General features: G+C 37.9%; 1 protein-coding gene across 2 annotated transcripts in view; it reads left to right on the top strand.

Moving 5' to 3' along the window:
- Positions 1–27,735, top strand: part of LOC126184944 (arrestin domain-containing protein 2-like) — a 226,104-nt gene that overhangs the window by 140,184 nt on the left and 58,185 nt on the right. For both annotated transcript variants that reach the window (XM_049927617.1, XM_049927618.1), the window contains 2 exons: positions 13,468–13,647; positions 19,627–19,824. In XM_049927617.1, the coding sequence (XP_049783574.1) occupies positions 13,468–13,647; positions 19,627–19,824 (378 nt within the window). The remainder of the gene's footprint in view (positions 1–13,467; positions 13,648–19,626; positions 19,825–27,735) is intronic.

Below are 27,735 nucleotides of genomic sequence, written 5' to 3'. Positions count from 1 at the left end.
TTCCCAAGTAGCTGCTTCCCTTGTGTAGTGCACACCTGACCTGTCAAGGGATTGCTACAACTCTCCACCACATAATGCAGGTTCATATCCATTCTTTAGGCAATGCTCAGATATGGCTGACTTCTCAAGCTCCATCTGTGTAATATATCACTTGCACTCAGTACAATCTTCTGCAACAGTGTAAATAGTTTGAACCATATAGTTTCTGCGACATTTGCAGGAGACACCATACACTCCTTTACCAAGGAAATGTCCACTCCATTAAAAATGGAGTGGTCATGAAAGCTTTCCTTGGTCCATTAAAATGGTGTCAGAAATCCTGAATAGTTTTACTAAGTGATACACAAAGGTTTTCACTATGGTCTCTGCCATCATATCTGCGATTGGTACTGATCAAAGTGATCAATTATTGACAGACTGTATTTATTATCTTGTTGAATCTGATGAAAGGGTACCATAATATTCAACACAACGATCTCAAATGGCCCAGAATTTCCAGCACTCTGTGCACACAAGAGACAAGTATGTATGTATCTCTCCATGTCACGTTGTCGACTTTGCCACCAGTAATGGCCAGCAGTTTGAGCATTAGAGGTGCATCTTCCACTAGGTCAGGCATGAATGCTGTCATGAAATTGGCAATAATACAGTGCTGTAGCCAGTGCTTTAGGTATCACTAACCAATTCCTGAGGGAATTTTTCCAGTGCAGTATATTATCTTTCAATACAACATCCAAAAGAATAGTATACTGCTGACAACTGGTGTCCTCTCTTTGTGCCTCTTTCAGCTCCACAATAAGCACCTCATCTGTTTGCACTATGTAGAGTTTTCTACTTAATGCTTCTGCATGTTGATGAAGTTTCCCCAGATTATGATATGCATTGTAATCATACTCACTCAACTTGCATGCCCAGCATGTTAAATTTCTGCTGGGGTCTTTCAAATTCAATATCCACAAACGGGCACAAAATGGTCAGTTACCATTGTGAACTTCCTGCTATATGAATAGCATTTAAAATAATTAGGTCAAAAGACCAAGGCCAACAGTTCCTTTGCCATTGCATTGTAATTAATTTAGTGTTACTGAATTGTTGAGATGAGTAACCATTCGGTTTCACTTTGCCATTCTGTCCTGACTTGGAATGCATCCTACAGCTAAATCAGGTATACCACATGCCAGTATAAACTGCTTCTCAAAGTCAGGGTACATTAGCAAGAATGGAACTTGTCAATGCATCTTTGAGCTATTGCATTGCAGTCTCAAATTTTGCAGTCCACTCTAAAGTTATTCATTTTTTCAACAACCTGTCAAAGGTTTACTTAACAGCATAACTCTTAAAATGATGATAATATACCATCCAAGAAAACTGTGCAGTTTCTTCACATTAGTGGGTACAGGGAAATTGCCTTTCACTACCATTAATCATGGATCTCATTTTACCCCGTCTAAACCAATAATATGTCCCAGGTACTGAACCTGTGACTCTGCAAAGAACTTTTTTCTAACTTTAAACTCAAGTGTGTGCCTTGTACTCCTTGGCAATATTCTTCTTAGCTGTTCAGCATGCTCCTCAATTGTTCTGAAGATTACAGTAATATCATCTAAATAAACCAGGTAGAGTGTTGGTTTCAGACCTCTTAACAAGAAGTCTACAAATCACTGAATTGTGGCAGGCATGTTCCTTAGACTGAAAAGACACTCTCAAGAACTCATATAACCTGTAGGACACTAGAAAAGCAATTTTTCATCCTACCTTATGGTGCAATAGGAATCTGATAATAGCCTGATTTCATATCAATAGTGGTTAAATACTAACCTATCCAAGGTTTCATTTATATTGGATGGGAAAGGGAGACTTATTTATCAGGTGTTGTGACTTTGTTGACTGCCATTATATCAATACAAAGGCAACAGCAAGACTGAAAAAGATTTGATGGTGTTTCTCTACTATTGATCTGGCACTCCTGGTAAGTATTTTGTGGTATGTTAAGCCAGTGGCTGGAAAATATTGCCTCTCCTCAAACAACCACACAAATTGTTCTAACACAGGAGAAAAAAAGACTTCAATCTGATTCTGAAAAATGTGAAAACTTTTCCTGGAAGTGATTTTTGAGGGGTGGCATGATTATATAAGCTTCTTTTTCTGTCAACGATTCCTGAATCTCACTCTTCTGAGATATCTTGCCTCACATCAGAGATAACTCATCATCCAGTATCTCCTGTATACTAGCCAGTATAATTTCACATGATTTTACATCTCTCACTCCCAATTGTTCTAAGCAAACTGGGGCGTATACTTTCATATCCATGGTTTTGACCCAACAAAGGCAGTCTATGTATTTTATGTGAACCTGAAATCTATCGTGAATGTCATTGTGTGTTAACAGGCCAATCAGAAAGCCAGTTCCCTTAGGCCCTTGGATTCTGGCTGCATCCCAAAGAAACTAAGAGGTTTTACAGTTCTTCTGAGAGCATTGAGAGATGGCTGTTCTGGCTCCACTGTCATTTCTATGGTTAGATCATTCCTTGTTTTTAGATTTTGGTGTCCACTTTTGTCTTGATTCACTCTACTTGTTTTTATTTTGGGGACATGGTGATGGTCATCATTGTGTGCAGGGATTGACATAAATTGCCTCACTTCTTCATGCAACAGTGCTAAATAGACTGCTTTGTATAAAGAGGGTGATGACTTTTCCAGCAATTTGTGGACTAATGCTGCAGGTAAATACATACACTTTGGCTTCTTCTAAAAATGCATTACATATTGTATCTCTGGCTAATTAGTAACTTTGGCATGAAATTATTCTGATTCTGTCATCAAATGCCTCAATATCTTCTCCTTGGTTTTGGCAAAGGATAGATGACTTTTTGTGATAATTACTCACTTCCCTCTTATCAGTATACTGCTCTGTTAATACCTACACCAGAATTTAAAAATTTTCAGTGTTCTTCAGTGCCTCTTATGACTCTACATATAAATGTTTGCCACCCAATAACTTCAGGTGCACCACATTTTACAGAAATTCCTCCAGTCACAAACACATGTGAACAATGTCATAGATATTTTGAAAAAAAAAAATCCCTATTACCAACAACTGTGATTGTACCTTTGATAACTTCTCCTCTAGGTTGAGATTTTTACTTGTCATCATGTCCACCAGCCCCTCAGAGCCCTAATATTCTCTTCATCACTTTCTTCCATTCTGTTATCTGCTTTTATGCATGAGATGGGCAGTCTTTTATCGACTGGAGCCAAGGTTATTAATACAATTTTGTAAAACAGAAAAACCAGGTGCTCCATTCTAATGCATAACTTCACCAAAGAAAATATTTTTTTCATCTCTTGGTCATGATGCCCCTTCAGTTAGTATCTGGAAACATCCCCAGGCTGTGGCTAAGCCATGTCTCCACAATATCCTTTCTTCCAGGAGTGCTAATTCTGCAAGGTTCGCAGAAGAGCTTCTGTGAAGTCTGGAAGGTAGGAGACGAGGTACTGGCAGAATTGAAGCTCTGAAGACGGGTCATGAGTCATGCTTGTGCAGCTCAGTTGGTAGAGCAGTTGCTTGCAAGGCAAAGGTCCAGAGTTCATCTCGGTCCAGCACACAGTTTTAATCTGTCAGGAAGTTTCAGTATCTATAGTACTTGGAATACCATCACTTATAGCAGTTATGATGAGGTATGGTGCGCTGTGACCTGACACAATGTGTGAGGGGCAGTGGCATGTGACAGTGGGGCAGTACACATTGTGCTATGGTAGATGTGAGAAGCTAGACCCTGCAAGCATACTGCTGCCATGTGGTAATGGCATGGGTGGTGGAGAGCGTGACCTGTATTGCAGTGAGGCCCAGTGTGCCCCTCAGTGCTGAATGTTGAACCCTCAGATGGAGCACACATCAACAGTAATTAGTTATAATTATTGGTGGGTGGCTTGGAGGCCACAGCACAATCAGTGCACACAAAATAGCCTGCAGTGCCAGAAACATAGCTATCCGCAAGGCCACATAGCAGTGGGGCAACAAGACAATGGGGCCAGCCATTCTGCCATGCAGCAGCTGATGGGGCAGCACTGGTGGGTGATGTGCTTGCAGAATTCTCTTGGTGTGATCAGGCAGCAGCAAGGCTGTGGTAGGTGGCAAGTGCATCTACAGCAGGGCCATGTTAATGTGTACCTTGCAGGCAGCCACATGGCAGCATGAGTCTAGCATGTGACAGTGCAGCCAGACTTTACTCGACATGACTCAGCATGTTATGGAGAATAGCAGTGGCTTGGTGACAGCACCTGGGCACAGCTGCTTCAGTGTAATGATTGTACAATATCTTGCAGCTCCTGGCCCACTTGTTGATAGTGGGTGACAAGAGCAAAAGGCATCCAACACAGGAAACAGGCTCACAACACCCCACAGTCAGTGGATGAATTTGGGTGGCACCAATCTCTCACAAAAGTACTCTGTCTGCAACCATGGCAACATAATAACTAATCTTATTTTGTGGGTAACTGCAGCTTAAGTAATCCATATTTTATGAATATAAAGCTGTATATAAAGCTTTATTTACAGGAAAATGACCAGTCGTGTGATATCAAATCACTTCTTCATATGTACATCTGTACAAGATACAAAATAATCAGTCAACATTATGATCCATGGACTTCTGTCCTAATAATCTAAACATTATGCATCTGGTATATTTTGTTGTATCTATTTTTTACGGTGAAGTATTTTATAGTTTGCATGGTAGTGTTATTAACATGGACCTCAGTCATTCTCATGATATTTGGATATGTGCATGATGGTGCTAGTGTCCTGTGCCATCACACATGAGTATGTTGACGAGGGTGTCACCCTACATGGAGATGTAGTTGGAAGGATGCTGTACACCACTTCCTGGTATGAAGTAAGTTTTCTTAAGTGTCAGGCTTTGAATGTTACTTGCTGGGACTTTTTCTTATGTTGGTCTTATCACTGCAACTTAATGTGGTTTAAACATATCAGTTTTTCAGCTGGTGAATTTGAGCTCTGATGCCCTGCTTATTGTTGGTAACAGCATTTTATTTTGAGAAGGTTGAGTGCACTTCCTTCCCATATTATGCGATAAACATTTTACTGACGTGTTTCATATTGGTTGTCACATGGCTTAGATTATTATGAGAGGTGTCAGCTTTGGTTCATAATTTTGACTGATTTTCTTTTTGTATCTTGTTCAGATGTACACCTGAGTAAGCAATTTGATATCACAAAACCAGTCATGTTACTGTAAATAAAGGTTTATATACATCTATAAGTGGTTTGTTCATCAAACATGGTAACCTGTATTTTGGAATCCAGCTGCAAAAACCAAGACACCATAAGATGACTCAGATCCTGATTATTATACTAGCTGTTCAGGATGTGAGGTGTCAGGGCTTACAAGTGGGCATTCAAAAGCTCCTTTCAGATAAGAACAGCCAAATTTTCTAAGAAGAAGACATGCTGTAATTCATGATATGTGGTACTCAGTGCTCACTTAGAGAAGGTGTGCATGCTTTCATTGGCTTGGAAGAGCCTCATGACTCGATTAAGATGGAATGATAGGACCGAGGGAGGACTGCAGGTTACCAGGTCATAGGCTGAAGGCAGACAGAGTCCATCATGTGGAACATGCTCTGCTTGTAACCTCTGAAGACATATGCAACATCCTCCCCCATATCCAGCTGGTGGCTTACTGTAGGCAATGCATGCTAGTGTGCCTCACCAGCAGTATTCATCATGGAAACTATGATTTAACCAGCTACATAGGCCATTTCTGGAGCTCGAGTCAGGGATCAATCCTGTGAACAAAGTAAAAGAGAGTCCTATCAGTCAGTGTCCCCAATAAACTCCTCCAAATGAGTGGCCACCCACAAATTTCAGTCTTTCAGTCACTGTCTGTCTGAAAAGGTAATTAAATTGGGGGGAGGGCCATTATCAAGTCAGCATTTTTGGCTGAAATACTATCATAAACAAACCAACTGGATGACTGGGTACAGTCAGCTGTATTGATGTTTGGTAAACAGAAACTAAACAAAATGTGACTGTCTGTTCAGTCTGTATTTAGCTATAGTAAGAGGTTATTCTGTAGTCTGGCACCCCATGACAATTTGTAGAGTAACTGTAGACATCTGTCCAGCACGATCTCTTTGTATTAAAGTAAAATGACTGTATATACATCAACATACAGTGAGCACAATTGTTTCCTCATTAACATCCAGTATTGTCGATATTCATGTACAATAAACAAAACAGCCCATGATTAACTAGTAAAAGATAAAACTACTATGTTTTTTCAGTAGTACTCAAAGACTCCTGTATCATAGAAACTGACTCAATTATTATTTTCCTATTATATGTGTGGCATTTGAGTAGTAAGTTCAGTATTGCAGTTCATGTTCTGAAAACCAAAAGACATATACAACACACATAAAATGATTAAATAAGTATTGTGGTAGTAGTGGGACAGTGCAAAAATGGTTTAATTCATATTTATCTGGAAGAATGAAGAAGGTTGAAATTAACAGTACAGATAGTCTGCAGAAATCGGCAGAGTTGTCTAACTGGGGAGGTATCAAGAATGGTGTCCCATAAGGGTTCAGTCTTAGGTCTCTTATTGTTCTTAATATATGTCAAAGACCTGCCACTCTAAATTCATGAAGATGCAATGCTACTTCTTTTTACTGATGATACTAGTATAGTAATCACACCCAAAAAACAAGAATTAACTGAGGAAATTGTAAATATTGTCTTTCAGAAAATTATTAAGTGGTTGTGTGCAAGTGGACTCACTAAATTTTGAGAAAACACAGTATATAGATTTCTGTGCAGTAAATGGCATAACACCATTGATGGATATAGATTTTGAACAGAAGTCTGTTGCTAAGTCAGAATATTCAAAATTTATGGATGTGTGCATTGATGAGAAATTGAATTGGAAGGAACACATTGATGATCTGCTGAAACGTTTAGGTTCAGCTACTTATGCTATTAAGGTTACTGCAAATTTTGGTGATAAACATATAAGCAAATTAGCCTACTATGCCTATTTTCATTCATGGCTTTCATATGGCTTCATATTTTGGGGCAATTCATGTATTCATTGCACAAAAGTGAATAATCAGATAATAGCTGGAGCCCACCCGAGATCACCTTGCAGTCATTTATTTAAGGAGCTCCAGATATTCACAATACCTTCACAAAAAATATATTCACTTATGAAATTTGTTGTTAGTAATCCATCCCAACGCAAAAATAATAGCTACAACAATAGGAGAAATGATGATCTCCACTATTCTGGCTTAAATCTGACGTTGGCACAGAAAGGGTGAATTATGCTGCCAACAAAAATCTTTGGTCAGTTTCCAAATAGCATTAAAATTCTGACAGATAGCCAAACAGAATTTAAAATCAAATTAAAAGAATTTCTGAATGTAATGCAAGAATCATGGGCATTATGTACCTCATACACTCTGGGATGTGCTTCAGAACAACTCATTCAGTCTTTATAAATTACAGGAATTGTGACCTCTTGCTTTAGCTTGATACTTACAAAATTTGTGAGTTATTCTTATTCATTTATGATTAAAAGCAGAACTGTAACATTGTAAAACTTTTATTAGTTTTTTATGGTCTTTTGCTCTTTGAAATATTTTTTCCAGGCATACTACTTTCTTTTTTATAGAAATTACACACTGAAAATAGTATGGACCAATGATAATTTTTGTGTTATTTTCAAATGCAACTTCATGTCAAAATAAAATTGCACATCAATAAACTATAGGGGTAGAATTAAATTGAATGAATAAAACTTGATTTTGGTTTACCATAATTTATTTACATAACTGGAAAAATACAGGTATCTTAATTTTTATTTCCTTAAACATTATTATACAAAAGACTCTTAAATAACACCAATATGGTACTTTGTTACATACAGCTTCTTAGTTACAAAATAAAAAATATGATATACAGATTTACAAATAATTTTATAATATATATATATATCTCTTGATCAATGGCTGTTCATTAAGAAGAACTTCTCCACTCCGTAGAAAAAATATAGCATAATGTTCAACCTTGGCGCTTAAGTATTCTGTGTATTGCTGGGAGAAAGAAATATCTCCATTTAGATTAGCAATATTTTTTCATACGTTCCATAACATTAATATTTGTTTTTTGTCTACACTATGCTGTTTTACTAAGTTCAGTCAAGGTCTCTGAGTGTGGTATTACCTCTTCTTAAAATGTATCTGCCAGTATGTTTACATATATTTAAGTTTAAAATATTGTATAAGTAAGTGCATCTGTATGAATGCACACATATATTGCAGATATTACATTTTAGTGAGCATTTCTGTCCACACATCAGTTCTGACTTTTGTCTAACAATATAGACTTTGAAACCATGGGAAGAAAGCACTTTCCTCAACTCCGCACCACTGATCCAGTCAGCTTACTTGTGACTTCCAAACTATTCAAATGTTTTGTTCTTAATTTTGAAGCCCTAACTATGCCATGTACAAGGGCAAGCTAAAAAGTAATGTTTCTAAACTTTTATGTGAAAACTCTTAAAACTTTCTAAATAAACAACCATTATTAACATTATACATCTTTATTCTTCAGACTACATAATTATTTCTCAAATATAAGCAACCTGGTGACAAACACATTTCTCTCAACGAGAGACTAGTTGATATTGCCACCGCACAACATTTAATTTTGTTGACAGAGCCATAATGTCACCTCTGCTTGCACTGCTTCATCACTATGAAAGTGAAGTCTTCAAAGGTGTTCTTTAAAGTTTCGAAACAGATGAAAATTGGATGGGGCCAAGTTGGAACTATGTGTAGGATGAACGACGGTGTTGAGCCCAAGGTTTGTTGCAGTGCTCATATGTGAGCTGACATTGCCATACTGAAGGAGAGGGTGCTCCATGTCTGGACGAACACTTAATATGTGAAACTCAATTACAGCATGTTGTTTATCACACACCAACATAGTAACGTTAAATCCTACAACATTACATGCTACAATTTGGAACCCTCTAGTGCCAGAGGGCTGAAAGTAGGTATAGATGAAGAATAAAGATGTAGAATTTATTCTACTTAAAAAGCATTAAGAGTTTTCACACAAAAAGTTAAGGGGCATTACTTTTCAGCTCACACTTGCACATATTTTTTTTTTGCCTTCCTTTATTGCATGTCCAGTTTCAAAATCTCTTTTGATGCTATGCAACTTATCTTTATCTTCATACCAGGTGCAATTAGTATACTTCATATATCTTGGAGAATTTGTGTAACAGAAATGTCTTTTGATAAAATCAATAATGAGTGTCTGTTCAGAAAAAATAATTTCTTAATTTTGTGTTCTTATCACATGATGAGTCACATTATTTGTCTACCTGTCAACTTTGAAATGGCCTTCCAACATGTGTACCATGTGTTTTTGATAAAATTTTGCTAAGCATTTACTGTTTGTTTTTGTTACTAGGCAGGTAATGCTTATTTTGTAGCTACCTTAGTTTTAAGAGATTGAGTCATGACAGTGGTATTACTGGACGTTTTTTGAAGGACATAATCATTGACTTAACTGTTGAAACTACCTATCCAAAATGTTTTGTATGTCTGTGAACCCTAGCAATAGAAAATTAATATTGGGCTGCTGCTTCTCAGAAAATCTATTACATAATGACCCTGACTCATTTTCCTATAAAAATGGTATATAGAACTGATAAAAATATCTGTGTAAATGTAATTCGTATTTTCTGCAACAGATTAGCCAATCAGTCACAAAAATAATGTTATAGGACAGAGATATATGATATTCACTATTATATGAAGAAGAAAAACTAACACATGGAGGGCTGCACTGAGGAGAGGTATCAGTCTCGGTCAGTGAGGCCTGGCACAGAGTTGGTGTTCCAAAACATCCTGAAAGTGTTCTATAGGATTCAGGTCAGGACTCTGTGCAGGCCAGTCCAGTACAGGGATGTTATTCTTGTGTAACTACTTGTTCAGTCGTCCAATGTTTACACTCCTTACACCAAGCAAGGCGTTGATGGCATTTACCGGCATGCTGTGTGGCTTATGAGCCGCTGCTCGACCATAAAATCCCAGTTTTCTCACTGGCTGCTTAACTGTCATAATACTTGCAGTGGATCCTGATGCAGTTTGGGATTCCTGTGTGATGGTCTGGATAGATGTCTGCCTATTACGCAATACAGCCCTCTTAAACTGTTGACAGTCTCTGTCAGTCAACAGATGAGGTTGGCCTGTATGCTTTTGTGCTTTACGTGTTCCTTCAAGTTTCCACTTCACTATCACATTGGAAACAGTGGACCTAGGGATGTTTAGGAGTGTGTAAATCTCATGTACAGACATGTGACATGAGTCACATCCAATCATCTGACCACATTCGAAGTCTGTGTGCCCCATTCTGCTCTCTCACAATATCTAATGACTGCTGAGCTTGCTGATATGGAGTACCTTGCACTAGGTGGGAGCACAATGCACCTAATATGCAAAATGTATGTTTTTGGGGGTGTCCCGATACTTTTGATCACATATTGTATACAGGGTGTCCCATTTATCTTGACCACCCTAAATAACCGTTTGTCCAGATGAAAATTACAAAATGTTTCAAGCAAATGTTCTTTAGCTGTCAGGGGGACATCAATCAGCATGATTGCCTTCATTGCAGCTTTGTTTTTTTACAAAGATATGAACAGTGGCATGACTTTTTTAAATGGCACCCTGTATCTGTTATGCAGTAATTCATTTCCTCTCCTAATGACCTATTCAAAAATGTATGACAGCGTACCATTCACTGAAACACAACATTATTAATTACATTACACAACATAGATGTTGACGTTGACAGCACTTAGTGCAGGTACTCGGGGTAATGGAACACGTCCATGTGCTGACTTTGACAGAGGATAAATGTAAACATAAGTAGAATGCACACCCGTCATTCCGTCAACCATCGTCAGTTGAAGAGTTGTGTGAGTGGAATATACACCAATGAAGAGAAGGTAGAAATGCTATTCATCTATGGGGAATATAAGTTAGCAGAACAGTAATTGCAATACTGTTTTCTTTTGTATTGATACATTTAGTACAGTAGTTTAGTCCTTTTAAATACTTTTGTGCAGAGTAGGCATACAGTGAAGGCTATCCTTCCTACAAACTACATCAGCATAACATTTCTTTTATTGTTGTTGTTGAAGGTAGGCGAAATGCTACACAGGCAGCGGAACTGTATAGAGAGCAATAACCTGTAAAGAACCCACCTTCCCAATGGATGTTTTCTCGTCTTGCTGTGACACTTCAGGAAACGGGAAGTTTCAACCCACAACAATGCAGTCATCACAGCACTCACACAGACAAATCTGCCGAAGTTACTGTTCTCACTTCTGTTGCTATGAATCCACATGTGAGCACACAACAGCTTGAACATGACGTTGGAATTCCTAAAACCAGTGTACATCATCTTCTTACACAGAATGAGATTTTCACTCTGCAGCGGAGTGTGCGCTGATATGAAACTTCCTGGCAGATTAAAACTGTGTGCCCGACCGAGACTCGAACTCGGGACCTTTGCCTTTCGCGGGCAAGTGCTCTACCAACTGAGCTACCGAAGCACGACTCACGCCCGGTCTCACAGCTTTACTTCTGCCAGTATCTCGTCTCCTACCTTCCAAACTTTACAGAAGCTCTCCTGCGAACCTTGCAGAACTAGCACTCCTGAAAGAAAGGATATTGCGGAGACATGGCTTAGCCACAGCCTGGGGGATGTTTCCAGAATGAGATTTTCACTCTGCAGCGGAGTGTGCGCTGATATGAAACTTCCTGGCAGGTTCGCAGGAGAGCTTCTGTAAAGTTTGGAAGGTAGGAGACGAGATACTGGCAGAAGTAAAGCTGTGAGACCGGGCGTGAGTCGTGCTTCGGTAGCTCAGTTGGTAGAGCACTTGCCCGCGAAAGGCAAAGGTCCTGAGTTCGAGTCTCGGTCGGGCACACAATTTTAATCTGCCAGGAAGTTTTCATCTTCTTACACGTCACCAGTTCCATCCTTACCATGTACACCTACATCAAGAATTGCATGGGAATGATTTCCAGTATCATGTACAGTTCTCTCAGTGGGGACAGCAGCAAATCCTCATCAACCCAAACTTCTTCTCCAGTGTTCTGTTTACCAATGAATGTTCCTTCTCAAACAAGGGACAGGTAAACACAAGGAACATACATTATTGGTCCAGCAACAACCCATGATGGCTTAGACAGGTGGAACATCAGCGTCAATGGAGAGTTAACGTCTGGTGTGAGATGTTTGGTTCTACAATCATTGGCCCTTATTTCATCAATGATAGTCTAAATGGCACAGTGTATGCCAACTTCCTCAGATTAATTTTTCCTCCTCTTCTGTATGAAGTGCCGCTAAGAACCAGAATGCTTATGTGGTATCAACATGATGGCTGTCCAGCTCATAATGCCTTGTGTGCACATCATGTTCTGAACCGAAGGTATCCTGCCAGCTGGATTGGTCGAGGAGGAACAGTTACTTGGCCTGCTAGGTCTCCTGATTTCAATCCTGTGGACTTTTTTCTTTGTTAATGCATTGAAGACTTGTCTATCATGGTATTCCAACAACTCCAGAGGACATGCAGGAACTTATTGCACTTGCTTGTAATTCTCTTCAGCAGCCAACAGTGGAAGCAGTAAATAATTCTTTCATTCAATGAGTACACCAGTGTATCAGTGTCCAGGGTCACCACTTTGAGTGCCTATGAATGTTCTACTCCTGGGCAATTGTACAGGAGAGTCAAAGTCAATTTCGTGTTATGTCTCTACTTGGTTTTCATTTGTCTTCTGACAATTCCAACAAGTGGACAAGTTTGTGATCCCATGCTCAAAGTCAATGTTGTGTTATGTAAGTAATAACGTTGTGTTTCACTGGATAGTACACTGTGATACATTTTTGAATAGGTCATTAGGAGAGGAAATAAATTACCAAATAAAAAATACAGGGTGTCATTTTAAAAAGTCATACTGCTGTTTATATCTTTGTAAAAAACAAAGCTACAGTGATGGAAATCATGCTGATTGCTGTCCCCCTGACAGGTAAAGAACATTTGCTTGAAACATTTTGTAATTTTCATCTGGACAAACAGTTAGTTAGGGTAGTCAAGATAACTGGGATACCCTGTATATGCTCATAATAAATGGGCAGTAACAAATAAACAGCAATTATATTGTAGACAAAATGGAAGATACTCAAGAATAAAATGAGTGGCGCTGCAGATGGGGGTCATCTTTCTTATTCACTGCTTCACTTCACTACTTTTTAATGCAACATAAAATTTACATTCTGGTATTTTTTCAGCATTATTAGTATTTATTGTGAGTTTTATGATGTATAGTAGCCACCAATCTACAATAATTAAATGTAAATGTTAACAGAAACCAATGATAGGACAAGACAAACGGACCAAATGCTGCCTGTGCTGTGAAAAGGGACCAGTTGTATTAAGGACTCAACTTGAGCGTTCAGCATATGTGTGTGGTGAATCAATTAAACTGAGAGCAAACATTGACAACCAAGGAGAAGAAATTGTCCGACTTAAAGTGAAAGTCATACAAGTAAGTGTTACATTGTTAATTGTGACTAACTATTTAGTATTATACCTCTTTGCAGGAAATAAGATACTTAGTGGTACCTGAGTTACCTAGCGTTTGGGATCAAACTTATAATGGCATAAGTCATGTGCACACTAGTTCCACATAATAATAACTCTTGATAAGGGTGATATAAGTGCAAAAAATTGGAAGTCTGAGAAATTGTTTCTAATTATTTGGAACAAATAAGATACTTTTTAACTAGAAATAATCCCACTAGAATCATTATCAAACAAGATAGAGATTTGTGGTGGAGAAAAAGAATAAGAGAGAGATATGAAGATAAGAAAAAAAATTCTAAATCTTACAAGAGCCTCTCAAAAATTCAGTTGGTCTGTAAATAAAAACAGAAAGTCTAGCGACAACAGTCAACTAAAATTCTATGTTCAACATAATCTTTCAAGCACAGTTCATCAGTAACATTCATGACAGTGTAAAACTGTGTGATAGCCAGGTCTCATGTTTTCCATACTGATGTATTAATTCACATCAGGATGCTACAAAAAGCTCATATTACAAAACTCTCGCTATGAATGTGAAATATCTAATTCTAAGTTCCAATCTGGCACTCACTTCTAATGTCATAAAATTTTGTTTAAAAGCATACTTTTGCACAGTTACATGTTTCATTCAAAATTAAAAACTCTGCATATGTACTGCCAGAAATTTCTGGGCTTAAAAAAATTGTAAAGCAGACTCAGACTCAAACACAGACACTTGCAGGTACCAGTAATGGGAAATGCTCTTATAGGTGAGCTGCCTGGTCATGACTTATGACTTATCTTAAAACTTCAACCCACTAGTATATCTCTCTTGGTTTCAAAGCTTTTGAGATACACAAATACATTTCTCACTGTGAAGAAGAATAATCTGGGAAAATGCCTTAGTCCCAAAACTTTTTACCAGAATGAACTTTTTGGTCTGCTGTACAATGTGTACGCATACTACAACAGGTAGTTACAAAACTGAATACTAACAATATCCATGATGAAAGAGTTGTAACTGCCAAGAGGCTGAGGCAAGTCTAATCATAAAAGAAATTTTAGAAATGCACTTTAATCTTTGAAACACTTCATTAAGGCTGTGGATGAGAATGGAGATACTTAGGAGGATGAGTTCAAATCAGTTCTAGCTGAATGACAAAACTTGAGTATATGATGGACTGTCACTTCTCCTCTCTGGTGTTCAGATACACTGGAGCTTAGAGGGAATTTCATACTAGTTCTATAGTGAAACAATGACTCATATCCCAACTGTTATGTTCCTTAGCCTGTTCAGTGACAAGATATTGAATGATGCTGCTGTATACATTGTATAAAAACCATTAATTCTACTTGACAGAGGCCATGCCAGAATAAGAAGCTGATGGTATATACTTCTTTAGCACCATTATGTTATACTTAAAATAATGATAAAATGACAGTTTCATAATGGTGCAGAAGTAGAGATTCTACGCTAAAACTTTGCACATACATACCATGCCAACAAATGAAAGTGTGTTATTGACTGAAAATGCTTAAAAGAAGGGAAACAAATCACTATTTCATTATGAGCAAGCACAAGAGAACTGTACCACATATATAGGGATTCTAATAAACATGTTATTCTCCTGATGATTACATTTCATAACCAATGTTTCATAAATTCATACAGATCCTCAACAGAAATAGTTTTAGTGATAAAAGGAGCTGAATAATTATGAAAGACTGCTTCATGAAGGGAGACTCATAGAACAAATTTACAGTTCCAGGCTGTTAATGCCAGATGAGAAGTCCCTTTTATATTCTCATACTGCCATCTGTGTACAAATATTGTTGTGAGCCAACACTATTAATTCATGAACACTCACTGCCTTCATTTCACAGGTGCTGTATTTCATTTTCCAGAGTGAAGTATACTGTAAACTGTTGCAGTGAATTTTTAGACACAGAAAAGGGTTTAAAAATATATTTTCAGTAGCATTCAAGAAGATGCAGAACTCTGGCAGAATCAACAGGGATAAGTGAAAATTTTGAGAAAAGCAAAATAAAATAATTAGAAATGGAGTGTCAGCTTTTGGACTCCATCATGTTTTGTGAATAGCTTTGTGAGTTGAACAGATAGGGAACTGTTGAGGATGTAGACAGATTGTGTAGCACCAGTAATCCTGAAACAGTGCAGTGGTGGTCACTGTTCATATCACGATGTAGGAAAATTTAAAGTCTTATGAAGAAAAAATAGTTCAAATGCAGGAAGAAGGCTTGTTATTTTATCACATTATTGTTTCTTTTTCTTTTTCTTTTTTTTGGGGGGGAAGGGGGGATGTAAGAATGAATGAAGAAAAAATGATACTTGCCTCAGCCTCTTGGCAGGTACAACTCTTTCATCATGACGGAAAGTGAAAATAGAGAACTGAAGAAAACTGGAAGGATTAAAAGCCTGTGGTGTAGAATTTAGCAGCCCTTTTGATTGACACCCATCCCATAAACATAATGGTGATAATCCGTAGAGCCACTTCTTGAATCTCAGCATAACATGGCAGTACTGTCACAGGTATCAGATGGTGTTTAATAGAACTGGATGAAGCTATTTCCCCATGCAGAATATCCTCATATCATAAACATCAGCAAGTGTAGCTGCAAACTGCTCATGAAAACATATAATATGTGTAGTTCTTGCAAGAGTCCTTCCTTATCATGTTCTACATTGTTGGCTTCTTATAGATATTGTGATGTTATGGTAAATGGCAAGTTTGATATTCATGTTGTACTACCACAGAAGTGAAACAGGCTCGGTTGAAGTCTGCTTCATTTACAGATCTGAAAACAGCACATGAAGTATTACAGGTATTGTTGGTGAACTCAGCTGTTAAGAACTGTGAGTATTGTCACTACAGCCAGTATGCTAAGGAACTCTTAGAAACTGGAGTCCAGTCCCATCTTTCACAGAGCCATGATTTATTGTATTTCAACATGATAATGTCTGATTACTTGTAATAAAATTATTAAAGCTTTCTACATATCATTTCTTCATTGAATCACTCATCCACTGCCAATTTTCTGATGATGGCTTGAAAGTTAAATAAATCAATTTCACCCCAATTAGTCATATGTACACCAAATTGCCTCATAACAACACATTTCTGGTAGCCCACATACTATAAGTTCTGCAGATGACAGTATTTATAAAACAATTTTTCTGCTTCAGTCACTTTTTACCAGTATTTATTAGCATAACATAATTTGGCAGCATGTTGCCTTCCTCAGATGCTTCACAGATACATATACCTCAATTTTCAGTAATAGATTCTTTTGATGTGTGATGAGTTTAATTTGTTGGATGTACAAGTGAGGTTATGAACTGAAATTTGTTCATTTATGCTGAGTATGTGTTTATCTGGCACACAGAGCAGTAGAATAAACATAACACAATCACTTAACACTTTCACTTCCAGCTTTTTACATGGAAAGAGAATGTAAATAACTCAATGTGAAAATATTGCATGATGGTATTGTGTTTTTTCTTGTGCTCTGTGTGCCAGAGAAATGCATATTCAGCAGAAATGGATTAATTTTGATTCATCACATCACTAGTACACCCTGCAAATAGAGCTCATCATACTCCAAAAGAATCTACACACATAAAAAAAAAGTTTTGCGTCTGAGAGTTCTGGAACCTGTACAGAAAATGGGAATAGAGATAACATAAACATCATTTCCGCTCTTTTTATTGCTCATAAAAACCACACATTGCAAGTTGTACCACCGTACAGCGAGACCTTCAGAGGTGGTGTTAGAGATTGTTGTATACACCAGTACCTCTAATACCCAGTAGCATGTCCTCTTGCATTGATGTGTGCCTGTATTTGTTGTGGTATATTATCCCCAAGTTCATCAAGGAACTGTTGGTCCAGACTGTCCAACTCCTCAACGGTGATTTGGTGTAGATCCCTCAGAGTGGTTGGTGGGTCATGTTGTCCATAAACAGCCCTTTTCAGTCCATCCCAAGCGTGTTCGGTAGGGCCATTTCTGGAGAACATGCTGGCCACTCTAGTTAAGAGATGAAGGAAGTCATTCACAAGATGTGCACGATGGGGGCGCAAATTGTCATCCATGAAGACAAATGCCCTGCCAATATGCTGCTGATATGGTTGCACTATCAGACGGAGGATGGCATTCACGAATCGTACAGCCATTACGGCACCTTCCATGACCACCAGTGATGTATGTCATTGCCACATAATGCCACCCCAAAACAGCAGGGAATCTCCACCTTGCTGCACTCGCTGGACAGTGTGTCTAAGGTGTTCAGCCTGACCAGGTTGTCTCCAAATACATCTTAGATAATTGTCTGGTTGAAGGCATACATGACGCTCATTGGTAAAGAGAATGTGATGCTAACCCTGAGCGGTCCATTCAGCATGTTTTTGGGCCCATCTGTACCATGCTGCATGGCTGCAAAGATGGACCTCACCATGGACATTGGGAGTGACATTGCACATCATGCAGCCTATTGTACAAAGTTTGAGTCATAATATGAGGTCCTGTGGCTGCACAAAAAGCATTATTCAACATGGTGGCACTGCTGTCAGGGTTCTTCTGAGCCATAATCTATAGGTAGTGGTCATCCTCTGCAGTAGTTGCCCTTGGGTTGTTGAGATTCCTTTGTAGCACAAAGTAACAATGCAGACACAATTATACAGTGGTATTGACCATCTAGGCATGATTGGACTACAGCCGTGTACCTCCTTCCTGTTGGAATGATTGGAAATGATCGGCTGTCGGACCCCCGCCATCTAATAGGTGCTACTCATGCATGGTTGTTTACGTCTTTGAGTGGTTTTAGTGACATCTCTGAACAGTCAAAGGGACTATGTCTGTGATACAATATCCACAGTTAATGTCTATCTTCAGGAGTTCTGGGAACCAGGGTGATGCAAAACTTTTTTGATGTGTGTATTACTAAACATTAATGTACATGTAACTCTAAAGCACCTGAGGGTATCAGTGTGCTGTAAAAACATGTTATGCTCATAGACTTGTGAAAGCTTACTGAAGCAGAAAGACTGTGTAATAAATTTAGTAATACAATCACTGTCCTTACCAAGTTTCATACAAAATGGATAAATTAAGTTCAAAACATGACAGTATGGTATAAAGTTTGATAAGCCACCTTCAGATGATAGAACTATTTACATACCTTTTTTAATGGTAGCTATTCTTCCACACTTTGAAAATTAGTGTATAAAATGTATAACAAAAATATGATAAATAGTCTGTTGAGTGCTGTTGCAGCTAATTTGGTCATACCTCCCATCAAAAGTGCCCCTCATTGGTTTGTAGCCTAAAAGCTATCATAGGTACAGGGAAAATTCACTGCACATTATCAAAATAGAGGGATAATTCCCATGCAGTATGTGTCTCCTGTGACAGAAACTGTTGCAACTTACAGGTTGGCCATTCAGCTACAGTAATGACCAGCAAAAATTTTTTTGTAAAGGATCAACATAGCATACCTAGAGCTTCTTGGAGTAGGTGTAGAATACAGACAGAACCATTTTTGGGTAATACATCAAGTAACAGCCCCTCTTCTGCATATTTTCAAGGTAATGCAGAAAAATTGCATGTTACATTTCATTTGCACCAGTGCTCTATCAGACTTTGGATCTGACAGGCACTTTCTGCAAACAGTTTGCATTTTGTCAACTGTACTTGGCATTTTGGTTGTCACGCATATTTCTTGCTCACAGTTTGATGTTGCAGTTTGAGAGTTTGAAACCTCTTACAGATAATGACCAAATAATAATTTGTCTACAAAACCCAAATTACTAAAGATTGAAAGTGTTAGCTAGGGAAAAGGTATTAATGTCAGAATTTATCTTTGTCATTAGTATATTTGATTTTATTGAGTGTGGTGAGTTCATCTATCCACTATTGTATATTTCCATTATTTTCTTTTTTTCAGTATGTGGAGTATTTCATAGACCGTGGAGTGTTAGGTGTCAATAAGGAAGTTCAGCATCTAGTTCTGGAGTACAGAGGTGACCCAGTCCATCCAAACACTCGATCCAAGTGGGATTCCGCACAAAGCCTTGTAGTTCCTGTTATGCCTCCTTCATTAGTTGGCGTATGCAGACTGCTTCAGATATACTATGTCCTGAAGGTACTATCAAAGAACTTAAGTACAGAATAATTATGTTTGTTTTATCTTATGTTTCTTTATATTTTCAACATTCTCACACACTTTTTTATGTTCTGTAGTCAGTACATGCATTCATACTGTTGTATACATAAGTTAGTTTGCACAAAAATGCACCATAATAGTAAAAATCTCAGATTTCCCACTTATGAATCAGATAAATTTATTTATTTTGATGCCTAACTTTTTAAGATACGTGTTATGTAAAATTTCCTTTATTTATCTCAAATGATACTGAAGTGCAGAAACTTATATTTTTTTTGTTATATACATCACTTAACTTATTTCAAACAATGGAAAATCCAGGATGAAATGTAACAATGTTATGAAAAGGATACTTGCTACTCACCTTATACTGGAGATGCTGAGTCTCAGAAAGGCACAACAAAACGACTGTTAGCTTTAGGCCAACATGTCCTTTGTCAAAAATAGACAACACTCACACTCACACACACACACACACACACACACACACACACACACACACACACACACACAAACGTAACTCACACACACACATGGCGATAGTCTCAGCCTCCAACTGCCAGAGATTATGCCGTGTGTGTGTGTGTGTGTGTGTGTGTGTGTGTGTGTGTGTTTGTGTGTGTAAGTGTGTGTGTGTTGTCTAGACCTTGTTGGCTGAAAGCTAACTTTCCAACAGTCTTTTTGTTGTGCTTCTCTGTGACTCATCATGTCTGCTGTATGATGAGTAGCAGCTAACCTTTTCGTAGTATTGCCACTTAACTTATTTCTGTATTGAAGGGTAGCATCTGATAAAACAATAACTTATTGAGAATACAGATGAATGTTACAGCATGTAAGCAGTCTTGGTTCTTCATACATATACTTATATCAGAATAAAATAAGCATGGTACTTCATTCTTACTTATTTATTGTTAAACCATGAAAGTTATCTTGAGAAAGTTTTCTGTATCGAGTTATTTTATTATATGTTTTATATCTATACAGTAATGCAAGTAAGCTTGTCTTGGATGTGTAGCATGCCACATCTTATGTAACAAATAGTGAAATGTATATCATGTTTCATTTAGATACTAATTAATTCTTTTGAAGATGCCTTTATAATGCAAAAAAAGTATAAGTGAGTAATATATTCACACTTAAAAGGTGATGTATTCAGGTGAGGTTGACAGTTCAGCGCAGCTGTTGTCATACTTATGGGCAACTGAGTCACATGTTGCTCAATCTGCTTGTGCTTCATTTCTATGATGATAATGGGATAACTCCACAGATATCACTCTCTGTGTTATGACAGATGCTTGCAGGATCACTGTCACAGTCATTGTAATTATTTAATGAAATAATCATTTCCTCCACTGATTTTCCAAAACAGCTTCATTCTGCCATGCCACATTCTGTTGTATGTCTTCTCATCAGGTGTTTGTTGATGCTGGAATGGTGTCCTTAACCATGGTGCAGTGCCATACCTTCATCTCATAAAATTAAAGCATTACACTGGTTCTTTCTCACTGTCTGGCAGACATTAGAGTTTCTCCATATCCTAGCATCATGTATAGACTCAGGCTGTGAAGCATTGACACCAGTAAAAATTGCCTGCACATTGACACTAGGAAAGACCCTTTGGTCAATGTATTCATTCCCATGTGCAGAAGGTTTCATAACTGATATGTGTGTGCAATTGAGGGCCCCCAATGCACAAGGAAACTGATACTATTACTGTTTCTAGTTCTCCTTCATTCTGGAAAATTGAATCCAAAAAGGTGCTTTTTGTCTAACATGATGGAGAACATTTGAAAATGTCAGAGACACAGTTATCTAGAGTAACCTAAGTCTTCACCTAGACAAGTTCAAAAACCTTGATGCAGTAAATAATGTAAGACTGTTTTAATTTTCACTTGATTTGAAAGGCTGCCACCTCTTCTTTTATGATTTTCAGGAAGGAAGAGATTTGCCAGCCAAATAAAGTTTTCGTTGTTAAACCTGTATAAACTTGTATAGTTTTTCTTTACAGTAATTATTTAGGCTAAGTGTATCTTTTTTGTCTTCTTAGCAACATAAATTCTGCCATTTTTCTAAAAGAAAACCCCAGTAAAATTAAATTTCAACAGAATGTACTCAACTTAAAATAGGCTTCAGAGCTCACTTCAAAATATGGAGAATGTTCTCAGCTTGCAAGAATTCATATGAAAGTGGAGAATGTTTTTCACACTGAACAATTCCCGTCTCACACTCTACTCAAGCTGAGAACATTCTCAGGTGAAGCACATTCTCTGACTTGGTTTATTCATGTGAAACTGAGAATCTGCTCTGAAAGTCTAAGAATAATGTACATTCTCCATTTTATTCATACAACCCATGAAATAGCATTCCTTGTGTCAGAAGCTTCTAAGAATTAAAACTTTGACAGCACCATACTAAACATCCCTTTGCACTAACGACAGGTGTTTTTAAATACACAGTGAATGCCATTCTTGATGTGGTGTCATGCATATGGAGATATTGTTTTCATAAGTTCCTTTATAATGAAGTAAATAAAGGAAACTGCAAACATACTCTAATTTATTTAAATTTTATTCAACTGGGCCTCTCTGTTAGTGGCACAGTCTCACAGAATATGTTATAACTTACTGAGAGAAAACAAAATAGGATAATAAAAGCATGTAACTGTGTAATCCCAAAAAGATAATAACAGGAAACACAAGAATAATACAATTATTAATCATGCGGGACAATAATGTACTTAATTTAGCAATTTTTAATGATGGGCAAAGATAGGGAAAGGCATTGACCATGACATCTTAGTACTTGTCTTCCCAGCATTCACCAGTAAAAATACTGGAAAACCATAGAACACCAAAATGGTTGTATCAGGTAAACAAGTCAGTATCCTCTGTACATGAGCAGTGTTCACACTTGCCAGTGCATGTCAGTGAGTTTCACTTGCAATAAGGCAGATTAAGCAAACACTGAGGACTCATATTTAAACAAAATGTGTTACATGAAAACCCTCTTCAAGTTTCAGAAATTGTACAGTGGTAATAACTTTATATCAGAGCCTTCCACTGTCCTGTGCAAGAAAGAATACCTTACCTGGTCATCTCTGAAGCTATTTCTAAATCAAAATGATTCTTCTCAATAAATTCTTCTCAAAGAAACGGGTGTGTTTGTCTAAATGGACTCTATATTGACTGGTATTTTTTGATATTCAAAAAGACAAATAATAATATATTTTACCTTACCTTAGGTGGAGGCCTCATTACTGAAATTTAAGGGTCTTTGTAATAAACCTTGTTGAAAAGATCACTTACACAATAAAATGGATATGGTGTTAATGTAACATTACAGGTCTTCAATATCCTAATAGATAACTGGTTGTAACATTGTGAATCATTTTACATAACTGACTTGATTTTTGCATTAATTTCATCTCTCTTAGTTTCCAGAAGCACAATTATCTTCCATTCCTTTAAAAAAGCATTCTGTAAAAATATTGTGTGAAAGAAATTTAGATTTAATTTACGCACAACAGTTAATAAGTGATATGTAAAGATCCTACATCTGTATTTACATCTAGCTGACTACTCTGCAATTCACAGCTAAGTGCCTGGTAGAGGGTTCATTGAACTAGCTTCAAGCTATTTCTCTACCATTCCATTCAACACTTAAATCTTTCCACACATGCTCTGTTTTCTTCAATTTTGTTACAGTGGTCAGTTTTCCCTGTGTAGGTAGGCACCAACAAAATATTTTTGTATTTGGAGGAGAAAATTGATGATTGAAATTTCATGAAAATATCCTGCTGCAACAAAAAATGCCATTGTTTCAATGGTTGCCATCCTAACTTGAATATCACATCCACAATACTTTCTCCTCTATATCACAATAATATAAAATGAGCTGCCCTTCTTTGAACTTTTCCGATGTACTCCATCAATCCTATCTGATGTGGATCCCACATCATGCAACAGTTCTCCAGAAGAGGACAGACTAGTCTAATGCAGACAATGTCTTTGGTATATTTGTTGCGTCTTCTAAGTGTTCTGTGTATAAGACACTGTCTTTGGTTTCAAATCCCTACAATAATTTCTATGTGATGGTTCTGATTTAAGTTGTTATAATTATCATCCCCTGGTACTTAGTTGAAATGAAAATCTTTATATTTGTGTAATTTATTGTGTATCCAAATTTAATGGATTCTTTTTGGTACTTATGTAAAGGACCTCACACTTTTTATTGTTTAAGGCCAATTGTCACTTTACATTCCATACATATATGTTGTCTAACTTATTGTGCAAATTGGTTTTGGTCATCTGATTACTTTATGAGTAGTTAAATGACAGCATCATCTGCAAACAATCTATGACAGCTGCTTAGATCATCTTCTAAATCATTTATATAGAGCAGGAAGATTTAGAGGGCCTGTCACATATCCTTGTGGCATACTAGATATCACTTCCATTTTACTCAATGACTCTCTCAATTACCATGAACTGTGGCCTTTCTGACAGGAAATCCACTTGTAAAACTAAGGTGATACTCCATAGTTACATAATTTGATTAAAAGTTGCTTGCAATGAACAGTGTCAAAAGCTTTCTGGAAAGCTAGAAATATGGAATCAATTTGAGATCTCCTTCCAATAGCACTCATTACTTCATGTGAATAAAGAGCTAGTTGTTTTTCACAAGAATTAAATTTTCTGAACCCACCCTGACTGTGTGTCAACCTACCGTTAAATTCAAGGTAATACATTCAATTTGCCAGTATCCCAAGTACATGTCCATGATTGAGAAAACCTTAGCCCCCTTCAGATAATCTAGTGTATCATTAATTCATGGAAGAGGGTAAATGTCCTTTTTAGTTGTCTTATTAAGCTTCCTGTAACCAACACAAAAGCACCAACTGCAATCCTTCTTCCTGACGAGAACCACTGGTGATTACCACGGGCTCTGAGAATACTGAATGATGTCATTCTTCCATTCTTCATCATTTTCTCTACTTCATCACGAATTATTCGACGTTCCATTGCTGACACATGGTATGCTCTCTGGCTTATTGGTTGATGGTCTCCAGTGCTAATCCTGTGCTTCACTGTTGATTTGTCTAATTTGCCCTTCACCTGTGGATTGGAGCATTCAGAGAACTCTTGAAGAATGGCAATTAACTTCTTCTGTTGTTCCTTTGTGAGATCTGGTGATAGTCAGGCTAGAAGATCTTGTCTCGTAGTGGTAGCACCAATTTTGCCTACAGACTCAGCATGGGAGGTCTCTATGATGTTCAGCTGTCCAGAAATTAACAGCTCAGCATTTGCTGTGCACATGCATCTTGGAAGGATCTGCGGTTCTCAGCGACAGTTAACTACCCACAATTCACCAAATCTGTTCTTAAACAAGACAGCAGAGGCTGGGATGACCAAGTTATTCTTCAGTGGTATGCTTCTCTTACATTCCACTACAAGATCCATAGGTTGATGCATGGCATGACACATGACACTTATCTTTCTAGTGCTGACTGTAGGAATGATCACTTCATCCAGCACACATAGTCTCCACACAGTTGGGTGTGCATCTTCCTGTCCACAGTGTCTCATCTCATCTAGTATAATCTTCGAGTGACCACAATCTATAATTGCTTGAGAATCTTTCAAAAAGTTCCATCTGAGAATGATGTCATGACTACACTCTTGTAAGATGATGAACTCTAAGGGCTGTGTATGGGCACTTATACCCACACAAATGACACATCTTCCTTTAGGTTTTACATATTTTCCATTAGCCACTTTCAGCAGAGATGTTTTGCTGTCGGCGAATTCTGTTTTCTGCAACTGGTGACAGTACTTCTCCGAAATGACTGAATATGATGCTCCAAAGTCCACAAGAGCTTGGGCTGGTCAGCCATCCATGAGGATATCGACGTAGTTTCCTATCATTTTTGTAGTGATCGATGGTGGAGGATTTTTCTCTGCGGCTGCCTCACATCCAAGATGTCATCATTAGTTTTCCAGGCAGCTAGGTGATCAGCTGGAACTTCTAAACAGTGATGGAGACCTTGATTGGCGTTTTGGGGAGCGTTCTATCCAGTGGCTAGCTTCGGGCAATGTTGACCTACACCGTCCTGCACTCACATCTTCTTGTTCATCTTCGTCATCCCGGAGTTGGCGCCATCTAAGATCGGTCTGCTGTCTTCCGGCACAGGTGTCATCAAATATCTGCCACCTTTCTTGACAATAGCACACCACATGTCCCAGGCATCTGCAGTGGAAACATACTGGTTGGTCATCGTGGGTCCTCCAGATGTCAGTCTTCCTTGGTGCCCTAACAGGTTTCTCATGTGGCATTGTAGGAATGTAACTTCACCTGGGTTTTGACTTTTCATCATTTTAAAGGGAAATGAAGGAAAAGAGATTGGGATCAATGTTTGTATCACTTCCTTCCTTATGACCTCTTGAAACATCTCGGTTTTCAGCTCGCCGTGCAATCCAAGCGACTTCTGAACTTCCTCTCTTACTATCTGACAAAGAACACTTGTGAAATCAGTTCCTTCCCCCATCACAGACATCAATACGATGTTTGGAAGCCATTCAAACTTCTTGCTTGTAATTCTTTTCTGATGCATTGTCTCGATATACTGGCACCATTTTATGAAGTCTTTTGCTGTCGAAGCCTCCTTCAGGAGTAGGGCTTGATACATATCCTCTGCAACACCCTTCATGAGATGTGCAACCTTATCTTCCTCCTTCATTCTAGAATCCACTATTTTACACAGCTCGAAGATGCCTTAAATGTAGGATGCTGTCGTTTCTCCTGGATGCTGTGCCTTGTACTTTAATTTATCTTCAGCCTTACACTTCTGTCATTGTGTGTCGCCGAAATACTTGCACAGTTCCACCTGGAATACATCCCAGATTGTGAAATTCTTCTCTTAGTTCTTATACCATTGCTATGCAGTGCCCTCCAATTAGAAAAATGCATTAGCCAAACACATGGTGTCATCCCATTTGTTAAATTTGGCTGTACACTCATATACCTTCAGCCACTTTTTTGGATCTTGGTCATCATCACCAGAGAACCCAGAAGGATGTCTCATGTGGTGGCACACAGTTGCTGTCATCATAACATCCTCTTCTTCTTCTGTCTCTGATAGACTGTGATCTGTTGAATATGGCTCGAACTTAGGTTTCTCACTACATAAATGGCAGCTCTGTCGTGGCTTGATGGGAGCCACTGTGTTGTCGATAATGTGCACTATCACAAGTTTCAATACCCAGCGTCTCTACCAGAATAATGTCATGTAGAAGAAGGTGTAATTAGATGAATGACAAACACTAACTTCACTTAACGAAGGTTTATTCGGCACAGAGCGCAGAGTGAACTGCCTCCGGCCAGAACACATACGATATATATACAGTAACAGAACTTTTCAGTACAATGATTCTTGATATTTGTGGATACTTCTAGAATGTCCTTGTACCAAATATACAAATTAAAATTTTGCAGTTCAAGTGAGTTTTGAACTCAAGGACCCGCCCTGCAACAGTCTAGTATCATAACTGCTACACCACAGTGATGCAACAATATCTATATTACCCATTTTATAGTAGTGTGAGAATTAAACTTAGGCAAAGTTTCTGTATCTTCCTCTGTAAAGGAACATTTGAAAACAGAGTTTTCAGCTCTTCTGCTTTGGCTTTGCTACCCACAGTTTGAGTTTGAAGCACTTGCTCTTTCCCATTAAGTCTCCAAGATATAAAAACCCAGATGAGCAAACCAGTTGATACACTACTTTCCCTTAATTAGCCCTGCTTTCAAAGCATTTCAAACATGCAAAAAAATTTCACAGTAATTTTTATGAGTCACAAATTTTAGTTTGTAATAATACCTTTCTAGTACGTTCTA

This window comes from Schistocerca cancellata, chromosome 4 (assembly GCF_023864275.1).
Source record: "Schistocerca cancellata isolate TAMUIC-IGC-003103 chromosome 4, iqSchCanc2.1, whole genome shotgun sequence".
Classification (NCBI taxonomy): domain Eukaryota; kingdom Metazoa; phylum Arthropoda; class Insecta; order Orthoptera; family Acrididae; genus Schistocerca; species Schistocerca cancellata.
Note: the sequence above shows the minus strand (reverse complement) of the source record. Positions and strands in the feature narration are given on the sequence as shown.